Source organism: Pelodiscus sinensis, chromosome 5 (assembly GCF_049634645.1).
Source record: "Pelodiscus sinensis isolate JC-2024 chromosome 5, ASM4963464v1, whole genome shotgun sequence".
Lineage (NCBI taxonomy): Eukaryota > Metazoa > Chordata > Testudines > Trionychidae > Pelodiscus > Pelodiscus sinensis.
This window is the reverse complement of record NC_134715.1, coordinates 76,643,943-76,657,567: the sequence shown is the minus strand read 5'-3', so window position 1 is coordinate 76,657,567 and position 13,625 is coordinate 76,643,943. Positions and strand designations below refer to the sequence as shown.

The following is a 13,625-nucleotide window of genomic DNA, read 5'->3' as shown; positions in this document are numbered from 1 at the left end:
AAAAAAAGGGGGAGTTGCCGAAAAAGCCGCGTCCCAACTACTTTCACTTTCGAAAGCGAGCTCGGAAGAAGATATGCAAATTCCCATGGAATTCCCATGGAATTTGCATATCCTCTTTTGAATCTTCCATGTAGTCTAGACGAGCCCTAACACTATCTGCTCAGGGAGGCAGGAAAAATGGTAACATGTGGAATGGTCACGGGCCAAAGAAATAAGTCTTTCCCCTGCAGCAATATCAGAAACAGCCATGTACATCATTGTAAGCAAAGAGCACAAATAAATATCACTGTGGGCAAAACAACCTGAAGGTCTCATTACACAAGCCAAAAAAAACTTCAATTAGAATAATTTAAGTTTATACTGTACATTCAGATAAGGAATACATATGCATATGGCCAGCTAAAAGTACTACTAGTCATCTTAAAGTATCAGATTGAGTGCAATCACAGTATTAAGAGGAGAAACGAATCTTTGTAGTCCGCAGGCACAGTATAAAGAGAGCTCTCTCAAAGAAAAGACTCATAATAGAAGAAAAACATGGACCAACAATTTGACTAACAGAACAACCTTGTTTTTTCAAGAGAAACTTCTCAGAGAGAAACCATGGGGCTTTGCTTCCTCATGTTAGGAGCACGGGGGGAGAAAGATGATTATGAAATAATACTTGCACTTTTCTGAGAAAGAGTGCACATCTTTCTGTTTTCATTTCCAAATCCTACTGCAGTCTCATGGCACCCTCAGAGATTATTCACTTACTGTCTTGCATGGTGAGCAAAGAACAGGACTAGAAATAGAGTGATGAAGTTGACCTATTTTAAAAAGACATAGAGGTGTTTTCCCTAAGTGACCAAAAGCATAGCAGGTGTCTCTCAAACACCAGTAAGGACTATGTATGTTACTTATATGCAGAGGTGAAAGTAACAAGATGCACCCTGGTATGCAGTTCTTGCAAGAACTGGCTGAGCTGCGGCAAAAGCCAACAGGAAGCTATATAAAGAGCTGGCAGAGACGTGGATTACAATAGAACAGCACCTGTAAGAAATCTTAAGTTACTTTTCGTTGATGCTTATATGCTGCCTGTCGTTGCTGTTTCTTTCTCTCTCAATTGTGAACTCTTTAAATACTACTAAAATATTGGAGGAACAGGGAATGAGCATTGGTGAGGGTTTTTTTCTTTTTACCTGGCATTGGCTGCTTTAAGGTCACAGAAGTGCGTGAGTAAAGTTTTCACTACATCGTTGCAGACAACCTTAACTATATCAATGTGACTTAGCCTCTGTCGCAGCTGCTTGGCAATTTCCCAAAAATCTTCAGATAGCAGGTGGTACAGCTGTCCTTCATCTTTGCTGAGATGCCCATACCAGGACAGAATGTAATCTCTATAGCTGTAGTCAAACACTAAAAGAAGAAACAAAACAATGAATAGCAGCAGCTAATATGGAGAAAACACAAAAGGATAACACAAAAACAAGTTGCCTAGTTTCTACTTTGGGTTTTAAATACTCTCTCCAACGAAAAAAGAAAGAGTAACAATGCTATCCTAAAGAAATCTGATGCTGAGAGATTACCAGATTACCCCAAGTGGATTTGGTCAGACAAGTTACTGGTCAAACAGATACTTGCATCAAAAATATGATTATATGAACTAATAAATTATCTGCATCTCCAAAGTCTGCTGAGGACCGAAGCAATTTGTTCTTAATATTTACCTCTAAACAACCTTGATTTCAAAGACATGTAGAGGCAGCATTTTTTCCACCCCAATGGAAGGACAGTGATATTAAACCACATTATAAGATCAAAGTAGTTTCAAAAAGGAAAGCACTATTAGAGAATTTTAAAGAGACACACCATAAACTTGGAGGAGAACGTAATTCCATAAATTTGGACTATAGTTATAAGTAATAGCTAAGATTATTATAAATGAAAGTAGTTAGGGAAAAAAATTTATTTGTCAGTATTTTGTACGCAGGGGTGGGCAAAGGCCTCTCAGCAGTCCAGATCCAGCCCGCCTAGGACTTTGATCTGGTCTGCAAGGCAGTTCCAGGCCCCACCTCCTACCGTGTTGCCTTGGAGTGGGAGAGGGGCGCGAGCCCTTCTAACTGATTCTATTTAAAGGGCTTGCATCTCTTGCTCCCTAGCAATGTGCAAGAGGCACCAGGAGCTGTGAGCTCTTTTAAGTGCTTCTATTTAAAGGGCTGGTGCCTTCCCTGAACCTGTCAGGTAACAGCGTTGTCTAGCAGCCACAGGGAACACGAGAGCCCTTTAAATAGAAACAGCTGAAAGGGCATGCAGCTCCCCACACCTCTAGCACATTGCCAGAGACATGTGATCCCTTTCAACTGTTTCTATTTAAAGGACTCTGGGTTCCCACGGCTGCTAGACAATGCTGCCTGACAAGTGCCAGGAAGGCACAAGCCCTTTAAATAGAAGCACTTAAAAGGACTTGCATCTCTTTTTCCCTATCAACATGCTAGAGGCGTGGGGAGCTGCATGCCCTTTCAGCTGCCAATTTGACTAGATTGAAACATTTCAGGAGAAATCATCTTTTAGTAAAAATTTTATCAAAAATATCCAAGTGCTTTATTTTAATATCAGTCAAAACAAAGGCGTTTCATAAGATCACTTCAATATTTCCAAAACTACATTTTCTGGAAATTTTGTTTTACAAGAAACTTTTGACTTTTTTGTTCTGATTTGGGATGAAGGAAATTTTGAAATGCCAGAATTTCCCATTGCAAAGAATGTCAGAGTTTTAACCAGCTCTATTTAATAGGTTTTTCAATCTGAGCATTCTATTGTGATGGGCTCCCCACCAACGTGTCCCTGGAACTGGGATACCGCTGAGCCTTCTGACCCACAAATCTGGGTTCACATTGTGCTCCAGTGACAAATTGCACACATGTTCCCAGTCTGACACTTCCACAAGCATGCAAACAGGTAGGGATACGCCCAGCTGCAGTTACATGCAAGCTCTCTCCATGGACCAACAATAGAAAGGCTACAGTCAAGGCAACTCCCAGTTCCCTAGACACATACCCCTTCTAGAGTGTTTGCCCAAAATTATACCATCTTCCATGAACAGCGAGCTCTTAAGCATAAGCTCATAAAGTTCACCCCTCAATGTGGTGAGGAATATGCAACAGCTTTTGCCCCTTGAGCTACGATTTCCACACACTTCACTTCAAACTGCTTTAGATTAAAACATAAAATAAATGTCTTAACTACAAAAGAGAGATTCAGTTATTATAAGGGATAGCAAACAGATCAAAGCAGACTACCTAGCAAATAAACAAAACCACAACCTAAGCTTAATATACTAGATAAGGTGAGAATCTGCTATACATATCCAATCTAACTAATGGTATAGGCAAACTATTCTTAGAGGGAAAACTCCACTTGCTTTACAGTTTGGATTCCCCAGATCTTTCAAATACACACTAAAAATCCCTTTAGCCTGGGTCCAATACTTCTTCAAGTTCAGTCTTTGTTTCTCAGGTGTTTCCAAGAGTCTTTTTGTGTGGTGAGTGAAGACCCAGACAATGCTTTATAGATCTTTTGCATATGAGACTCCTTTATTTCAAAACTTAGTTCCCAGACAGATTTGTGGAAAAATACTGACATCCCAAGATGGCATGTTGTCTAGGCACCTGTGCTTGCAGTGTTATAGCAGCAACTGCTTATAGACTGGCCAAAACACCCACAGGAAGGTCAAGTTATTCCATAGTCCATTGTTTTTGCTGATGGCAATCCGCCCAGTCTGGTTTCTTTATTGTTCAAAGAATCATAGACTCACAGAATACAAGAACAGGAAGGGACCTTGAAAAGTCATCAAGTCCAGTGCCCTGACCTCACGGAAGGATCAAGCACAGACTAGATCGACCCTGATAAATGTCTATCCAACCTGCTCTTAAGTATCTCCAGTGATGGAGACTCCACAACCTCCCTAGGCAATTTATTCTAGGGATATAATAGTATAGTTGACTAACTGATAAACAATAAGCAAAAGATTGTAGATTAATGCTATAAACTTCACACGTTTTCTCCCCTCCACCCCTTTCCAGTAAATTTTTAGCAGGCTGGCCAGCAGCCCATCTCCATCCCAGCCTGGACTGGGTCCTGGACCTACGCCCACTGCGGCTCTGCATTTAAAGTGTATTAAGAGTCAAATGGGCAGGCAGCCCAACTCATTTCTGGCTCATGCTGGGTCCAGGAGCTCAGACTGCTCCTCCCCGGACATGGGCTGCCCAGGGACAATAGAATAATTGACTAACTGATAAGAATTCATGAGGTTAATTGACTATTCTATTAACTGATATTTAACATCCCTAATTTATTCCAATGTTTAACCACCCTAACTGTTAGGAATTTTTTCCTAATGTCCTCAGTGGCCAAGGAGAACAATCAAGTATTCTTGACTAGTACATCAAATACAACAAAAATAAAATAAAAAACAGAAAGCAAGGAAGTTATTACAGTGAAGACTGCCTAAAACACTGACTAAAGAGACTGACAGCAACAGTTGCTCAACGATGGAGGCCTACTGAAGACGGTGATTAAGAATGGTACTCTGTACATCTGGGCATCATTTGTGGTAATATAATGCAGTGGTCCCCAACCTTTTGAGGTTGTCGGGCACCAGGGGGCGTGGCCGTTCGCCCGCCGGGCGCCAGGGGCCGGGAACACTTGAGCGCCCAAGGGCATCCCCCCATAGCCGCATGCCCGGGGCCGGGGCCCCCCCATAGCCACGCGCCCGGGGCCGGTGCCCCCTCCAAGCGCCGCGCACCCGGGGCCGGCGCTCCCCCCACCCCGCAAGCGCCGCGCGCCTGGGGCCGGCGCTCCCCCCTGCAAGCGCTGCGCGCCCGGGGCCGACGCTCCCCACAAGCGCCGCGCCATGTGCCCGGGGCCAGGCCAGCCCCGAGCACCTGGCGGGCGCATGCAAATGCCCCCACGGGTGCCATGTTGGGGACCACAGATATAATGGGATCTTGACTAAGTAGGGCAATTTCAGATGCACAAGCACATATTTTCATGGTACAGATTAGACCTCCCTGATCTGGCACCATTAGGACTGGTCCCAAATGAGAGAATTTGCCAGACCAGGGGAGATCTCCTGCCACAAGGCCCCAAACCTATCGCCTGCTGCTGGCAGGCGGCCCCAGCAGGCACCTGGCCTCACCTTCTCTCCCAGCCTGGCTGGACTACTTGCTTAGATGTTGCTTGTTCTCTGGGCAGCACAGGCTTCAGCTCCTGCCACAGGGCTCTGCCCTACACTCCCGGGGGGGAACTGCCGTGGGGCTCTAGCCATGGCCCCACACTCCAGGGGCTACTGCACAGCTCCGGCCCCAGCTCTGTGCTTTAAGGCTATCAGGGGATTTGGCCCCATGCTGCCACGGGGCTCCAACTCCAGCCCCATGCTCCTGGGGGCTGCCGTGGTGCCCTGGCCTGCGCTCCAGAGGGTTGCCAGAAGACTCTGTCCCCGTGCTGTCATGGGGCTCCGGCTTCAGCCCTGGCTGAAGATGATCTTGATATTAACTCAAGACCCTATCATTCTAATTTTCTTAAGAACCTTTTCCAAATCACAATTTTTCCCCTTTCAATTTTCAACAATTTTTATGACTCAATTTATAGTAATAACATTTGTACAGAAAAAACACCTAAATCCGAATACATAGGCAGCTGTTAATCAGTATTTATTTTGAGCTACAGAGCACAATCCTCTGGGCATTACAGTGAAGTGAAAAAGTATTCATCTGATCAAATCCCAAAGGTTCAATGGCAGAGTTTGTTATCTCAGAGATAGATAGAGATAGAGATAGAGATAGAGATAGAGATAGAGATAGAGATAGAGATAGAGATAGAGATAGAGATAGAGATAGAGATAGAGATAGAGATAGAGATAGAGATAGAGATAGAGATTAGAGATTAGAGATAGAGATAGAGATAGAGATAACGAGAACAGAACAAAAATTCTGGGGAATATGAAGAGAAAGCATGAGCATAATAGGTCTTGGTAGTTCATAAGAACTTCCTGAAGAAAAAACTACAACTGCTGCTTACAAATGCACTTAAAATTTGAAGTTTGTGTATAGAGGCAGATAGCAAACAACATCAGCACTAGTAGAGATCATTAAAAGTTATAACAGCTAGTTTAACAACATTAGAGAAGAGCTCTGTGTAAACTTGAAAGCTTGTCTCTCTCATCATTAGAAGTTGGTCCAATAAAAGATACCTGTTCAAAATAACTACATTTGAGTTTTTCTTTGTATTTTACAATGAAGAGATGCCCGTTATTGTGAAACCTTTACATTATGCAACTTACTATGTTTATAGAATTATTACATCTTGTGAAGATATAATTCCTTCCACCATTATTTTAATCTAGGACAAAATGTGTTGCATCTGAAGAATTTTGAGTCATATTTGGATATGTTTACACACTGTTGAGTAGCATGTCACTTTGCAAGTAGTCTCCTAAAATGTAAATGGGATTACTTTTGCAAGTAACTGTTTTGCAAGTAACTGTTCTCCAATATGAGCAGAGATTTACAATCTACCCATACATATTCTCAATTAGGACTCACCTTCTTTCAAAGCTTTATCCATATTATGAGAAATGACCACCCTCCGAGACTGAAGAGATTCATGTGCACTTGCAGACAAGTGACTCTGAAATAAAAGAACACATATTACTAAAGACAGAAGAAGAAACTTGCTGCTGCCCGGCTCCAGCTATTCAGCTTTTCAGGTAAAATCATCTACTTTTTATACAACACTACAGCTATCTAAATTATTAAAACAAATCAATGACATGTTCCTATAAGGTTGATGTGAGCACTTACTGTAAGAATTTTAGGACACATTCGGGGTATAAATCCTCTGCTTTAAAATAATTCTATTTAGTTGCTAAAAGGAATCATCTCCCATTTACAGCCCTTATCAGGGCTGTTCCCCACTCTGACACTCTGAGTATAGAAGGAGGGCACCTGCAAGAGACCTTAAAAATACCTTGCCTCTATAGCCTTCTGCTTAAAAACTCCCCAACGTCATAGATCCCCCTGGTCTTGGGAGGTAGCTGCCACCACCAAGTGACATAAAAGAAACCCCTTTCTTCCTGAACCCAGGAAGAAAAGCACTTGGACTTCTTCCAGAGGGGTACCCTACAACTCTTTTATCACAAGAGAGCTTGGGGGGGAAAAAAGAGAAAACAAACTGCAGTCTCTGATAGCTGACCTCTCAGTCTAGGCAGACACACAGAGACCTCCTGTTTCTCTTCAGGACACAAGAATCAAATCATCACCTTAAAAAAGGTGATTTTATTAACAAAACAAAAAGATATACTTGATAAAGCATACCTGGTTGTTAAGTGTTACACAGCAATTAAGAAAATAATACATCAAAAACACAAAGAACCATAGCTCTTTGGGCTATAGCTGAAATGGTGAGTGGGGGAGGGAAGGCATGGATTCACACAGAGAAGTTTAACCAAACAGGCAAAACAAAGAAAAATACCCTAATTGCGACTAAATACACATTTTCCTTTATTTACTCATGATCCCTTTGTCGTTCAGTCTAGGGATTTAAGCAACTAGTTGACTATCCAGTAAGTATGTGCTTATTAGATACTCAATTACTGATAGGGTTGCCAGGTGTCCGGTATTCACCCAGACAGTCTGGTATTTTCACCTCCTGTCCAGTAAAAAAAAAAATAAATAAAAATCAGAAAATACCTAAGATGTCCGGTATTTTCTGATCTTTTTCCCCATCCAGAAGGCGAAAATGCCAGGCACCTAGCAACCCTACAAACACTCAGCACCTGGCCTCCCCTCCAACCCCCCTGGCCCCCAACACCCCCAGCCCCCCCAACTCCAGACCCCAAGCTTACATGGTTCCACAAGGCTACCTGCAAAAAGACCAAGGGGAAGCAATGACTCCCCTGGGTCTTAGTGCTCAACCACTCCCCTGTTCCTATCCCTGCACTCACTCTTAGGCTACATCTAGACTATATGGCTCTGTCAACGAAGCCATGTAAAATAGTTTATTCGGCATAGTCAAAGGAAGCCTTTGTCGACTGCTCCAGTAAACCTCATTTCACGAGGCATACCAGAGCGGTTGACAAAGGCTTCCTTTGTCGACCGTGCCACGTCTAGACTGCCGTGCTGTGCCGGATCAGCTGATCATCGGGACAGAGTGGTGGCCATTTTTATTTTAATGAAGCAGGGATTATTTAAATTCCTGCTTCTTTGACTATGCCGAATAAACGTCGACGGAGCCATGTAGTCTAGACATAGCCTTAAAGGAGATATGCTGTTTTAATAATGTTTTATTTTAATTTTTTTTTTTTTTTTTTGCTCAACAACATTGCTCTCTCCCCACCTTTTTTTTTTTCCCCCTCAAGAGAATTTTTCCCGGTGTTTTCTTTTTTTGGGGGGGGGGGGGGTGTTTGGTATTTTTGTTTCAACCATCTGGCAACCGTAATTACTGACTCGACTAGTTGCTTTCTCCTGCCCCTTGGTGCCTCTATCAGAGAGAGGTATCAAAGGGGGGAGCTGGAGCCAGTGCTGGGGAGAGTCGGCTTAAAAGCTGGTTTACCCTCCTCACGGAGATGATGCTGGGGGAGAGGAGGCAGAGGAGTAGCAGGGGACTGGGTGCGAGTTGGGAATCAGCTGATTCCCGGCTTGCACCCAGTCCCCCTTCTCCTCCCACCCGCTGTGCTTGTGCTTTTTAAATGTATTAAGACAGCTAATTCCTGACTTATGCCCAGTCTCCCACCCCCCACTGTGCTTCAGCCTTTTAAACGTATTAAAAGCCCGGTGGCTCTTAATACATTTAAAAGGCAGAGCTGCAGTGGGGTTCGCTCCCGAGGCTGGGAGCTAACTTCGCTGTGGCTTTGCAGTCCTCCCCTCCCCCCACAATCAACTAATTGACTAATCGATGGATATTCCATCAACTAATCAATTAGCTGATTAAACGCCATTTAACATCCCTAGTTCAGTCCACTTCCATGCCCTGAATTCCTTGGAGGCCTGGTAGTCCTTCCTGGGTTTAAATCATTCTGTCGCCCAACTTCTGGCTTAACTCCCACACGAAGAGAGCAGGCAACGTATCTATATATTAAGGATGTTAAATATCAACTAACCGAGCAATCAAATAGTCAATGCACTTTGCATCAACTGTTCGATTAGTCAATAGAGTGAAAGCGCTATGTGGAGCCTGGGATCAGCTATGGATGCCAGCTGATCCTGGGCTCCACATGGTGCTGCCTCTTTGAAATGCTGGGTGCAGCCCGATGCCAGGTTTCTCATGGCATTTCAACGTGGCAGCACCACATGGAACCCGGAGTAGCAGGGGAGTCCCCAGCTGATCACAGGCTCCATGGGTGTTGCCATTTTGAAATGCCACAGTGACCCGGATGCCATTCTCCCCGCAGCATTTCAAAGCAGCAGTGCTGCACAAAGTGCGGGATCAGCAGGGGACTCCCCCGCTGACCCCAGGCTCCATGCAGCACTACCACTTTGAATCGCTGGGCGAAGCCTAACACTGGGCTCCCCACAGCATTTCAAAGCAGCAGCACCCTGTGCAGCCCAGGATCAGTAGGGGAATCCCCAGCTGATCCTGGGCTCCATGCAGCACTGCCGCTTTGAAATGCCACAGCTCCCAACAGCGTTTCAAAGTGGCAGCGCCACACGGAGCCCCAGGTTTGGCCTCGGGCTCCACATGGTGCTGCTGCTTTGAAGTACCCTTTTTTCCCCCCTCCCCTTGCTGCCTCTTTCTGACAGAGGCAGCGGGGGGGGAGGGCGCCAAAGGATCAATGCCCACAAAACAGATATTAGACAGGATCACAAAGAAAAAACAGTTTCTTGTCATTTCAACCAGAAAGGACACTGTCTCAATGACCTAATCACCTGCATCCTACTCCAGAAGACTTTCAAATCTGCACTTGAAAGGGAATCCTCTGAACTGTCATTCATGCTAAAATTCGACACTCACCGCGGGAGGCTCAACAAAGACACCAACTACCTTACCCATTACGAAGATAGCTTCCCCAATTATCACCTCTAATACCATTAGCTCACAGACATCTACCTTTCCCCACCTCGAATATCATTAACTCACAGACATTTACCTTCCTTCCCCCCTCCCCTGCATCCCCCTTCTGTTCTAAAATGTGATTTGTCCTTTTCATATGTGTTCATTTTTTTTAATTGTATCATTTGGTGTATATAGTTGTGACTATTTTCTTCCACTATTTGATCTGAGGAAGTGGGTCTGGCCCACGAAAGCTCATCATCTAATAAACCATCTTGTTAGTCTTTAAAGTGCTACATTGTCCTGTATTTTGTTTAAAATAAATGGTCCTGCAGCACTTTAGAGACTAACAAAAATGTAGATAATATCATGAAGTGGGTTGTGCCGTCGGAAGCTCATGATATTATCCACTTTTGTTTTTTGCCTGTAAGGTGCTGTAGGACCATTCATTGTTTCTGAAATTTTTTCAGACTAATTATATTTACTTAAGTGCACAGATCTGTCAATAAGAGAGAATTTGTGCATGGATGTGAGGCAGTTGTAAGTTATTCCAGGACCACTTATAAATACAGAAAGGAGCTCAGTCCCTTGATGAATATGTGCTATTCATAACTATTAAAGTTATTGAAGGAGGTGGGAAAAATGTGCTAAAATCTTTCTGCTAAATCTGGGGAGAAGTCTCCCTAACAGATGAAACGTTAGAATTTATATCTGCCAAAACTGCAACCCTGATTTAAAAAAAAAAAAAAAAAAAAAAGGAGTAGTGGCTCAGTGCAATTTGGTGCAATTGATACACTATCTTTTTATTATGATACATGTACAGTGCCTAACTCAGTACACTTCTAATAGGTTCCAATCCCCAGAGACTTTACATGTTACCATTAAAGCAATAATTATAAATCATACGCACAATCAGTGAATTAACCTTATACAATTTTACCGAGTTCTTTCATATGAATGTCTCCTAGCACTTAAAAGCTAAAGTAATAAACAAGTAAAGAGTTCCACTAATCTGGAATGCCACATGCAAGAAGAGGGACTTCTTTCTCCTCAAGCAGAAAGAATAGTTTTGGACAGCTGAGGGTTTTCTAGACATTCTTCTGAGCCTGAAAAATACTAACAAGAATATTTTTAAGGTTCTGACTTGTTAGTTTGGGACAATTTGTCTCATACAGCAAATGTACAATGATTTCTGTGCCTTACAGGAGGGAAATAAAATTATGCACAATCACTCAATTTAAAAAGAAATGGAGAATCAGATGCACAAGAATTCCACTTAGATTTCTAAGGAAATTTAATAGTGTTGCACCAGGAAAAAGGTTGCACACCACTGCTCTAAGGTGCTACAGGATCATTGTTATTATTTAAGTGTTTTTAGTTATAGATTAACATGGTTACCCCTCTGAGACCTTGGAATACATGTCTTATCATCCTTTCTAACAGACAGATGCATGTTTCAAAGATCTTGAAAGTAAGTTTTCATCCTACAGAACAGCTAGCATCACAACTAGGACTTGCTGCTTCTGACTCATAAGAACCAGAACTCTACACTATAGCAAAGATCTGGCCTTAATGCAATATAGTTTACCATCTATTAATTAGTAACACAGGATTTTTAAAAAATCATTAAGGTCAGTTTTAGATATCTGCAGCATTCAAAAAAATCTGTTAAAAGAATCTTTTTCTTTCTTAATTTAAGCCATTAACAAGGGGGAGCAATAATTTTTGATGGGGGGGGCCACTCCAAGAATTTGGTAAGTGGTTGAGGGCCGCCCTCTTCCATTATATTCATGGAAGAGGTAGAATGTCTGGGATGGAGGTTGGGTGCAGAAGGGAGCTTGGGGTACCGGATTAGGGTGTGAAATCTGGGAGGGAGTTTGGTTGAAGGAGGGGATCATGACCTGAGACAACCGACTGGGGTGAGGAAGGTGTGCAATCCCTGGGAGGACATTGTGACCTGGAGCAGGAGTACAGGACGGGGTGCGGGGATCTGGGCTGTGACCATGGATCGTGGATTGGGGTGCAACGTCTGAGAGGGATTTGTGACCTGAGGAGGGGCTACAGTGTCTGGGAAGGAGTATGGGGGCTGGAGCAGGGGTGTGGAAAGTTTGGATTACATGGGGTAGGAGGGCAAAAGGCAGGCAGAGGGGTGGGGAAGGATGGGAGGGACTGGGGTGCTAGCAGGTTCCTTAGTCAGGGTCCCTGCCTTCCAGCCCCTGTATGTGCTCAGGGGAGCTGCAGGAGTCATGTTTATTGCTCTGAACTGAATGCTATGAGCCTGGGGGATGAGGGACACTTCACATGCTGACTGTCCTGCAAACAGGCAGCTGCTATTGGTCAAAACTAGCCAATGGGAGCTAGTGGGAGTGGGAGCAGCATGAGAAGCCTGTCTCCCCTCCCTCCAGGCTCTCAGCATTCAGAAACACACACATGGCCCTGCACCCAGATTTCCTGAGTGCCAAGCAGGTGCGGGACAGGCAGAGGCTCTCACAGCCAGATCCAGCCCACAGATAATCTTTTGCCCAGCTCTGGGATAGAGGCTAGAGCCAGATTCTCCATATATAGCAGGCTGCTCCTCTTAGAGGGTAGATGAGTGCCCCTCCTGCTCCTTCCCCAGCCCACCAGCTGAGCTCCCTGCCTGTGTGGGGAGCTCAAACTCTGCACAGGGCTCAAAAAATGAATGCACACCCACACAGGTGCACAGTTTACAGCAGGGGTGGACAAGATACCTTTTGCGGGCTGGATTAGGCCCACCATGCCACACAGATCCAGCCCACAGATGCTCCTTCCAGGACTCTCAGGCATGCAGCAACCATTGTTTGAAATGCAAGGCTGCTCCGTGTGACTCTCTACTCCGGAGGGAGGGAGAGGCTTCACGTGATCTTCCTACCCCCATCCCAATCCTCAGCTCCTATTGGCCAGAAAAAGCCAGGCAATCGGAGCTGAGAGATTAGCCTGGGGGATGGAGGCAAGCCTCTTCCCATCCCAGAGCTGAGAGCCACGTGGAGGAAGCAGGCTGCATTTTCAATGCTCTGGAGCTGCAGCAGGCAGGTAGCCTGGCCTGCCTTGGGGGTGCTGCAGGCCAGGGGATGCTTAGGTAAGCAACTCCCAGACAGAGCCTGCCTCTGGCACCCCTGCCCCTCCTGCACTCCAACTCCCTCCCCCAAGTCACCTTCCAAACGCTCTGCGCACACACCCTCTCCCCAGGTCATAACTCCCTCCCAGACACTGCGCCTCCTCTTACACTCCTCATGAAACCTCCACTTGTAGGGCCTACTCAGAGGGTTGCCAGGTGTCCGGTTTTGAACTGGACAGTCCAGTATTTTAGTTTTCTGTTCGGGAAACAAATTGAGAAAATAGAAATGAGAAAATATAAGTGTCCGGTATTTTCTAAATAAGATGTAATGTAGATTGTGATGTAATGTCAAGTGTGTCTGGTATTTTTGTTGAAACCATCTGGCAACCCTACCTATTCAAAAGTGAAATTAAGTCAACAGAAAGAGCTTTATTGACTTCAATGGGTATTGGACTAGGCACGTAAGCTGAGCATAAGAGTTACTGTGGAATCTGCTACACTAAGGCCTACTACCTCTTCT

The 13,625-nt window shown here is 44.4% G+C and overlaps 1 protein-coding gene across 6 annotated transcripts in view; it reads right to left on the bottom strand.

Moving 5' to 3' along the window:
* Window positions 1–13,625, bottom strand: part of SNX25 (sorting nexin 25) — a 134,096-nt gene that overhangs the window by 106,340 nt on the left and 14,131 nt on the right. For all 6 annotated transcript variants that reach the window (XR_012904267.1, XM_075930320.1, XM_075930319.1 and 3 more), the window contains exons 2-3: window positions 6,585–6,669; window positions 1,182–1,398 (exon numbers count right to left, since the gene is read on the bottom strand). Coding sequence is in view for 5 of the 6 variants with exons in the window: in XM_075930320.1 (XP_075786435.1) it covers window positions 1,182–1,398; window positions 6,585–6,669 (302 nt within the window). In the remaining variant the exon portion in view is untranslated. The remainder of the gene's footprint in view (window positions 1–1,181; window positions 1,399–6,584; window positions 6,670–13,625) is intronic.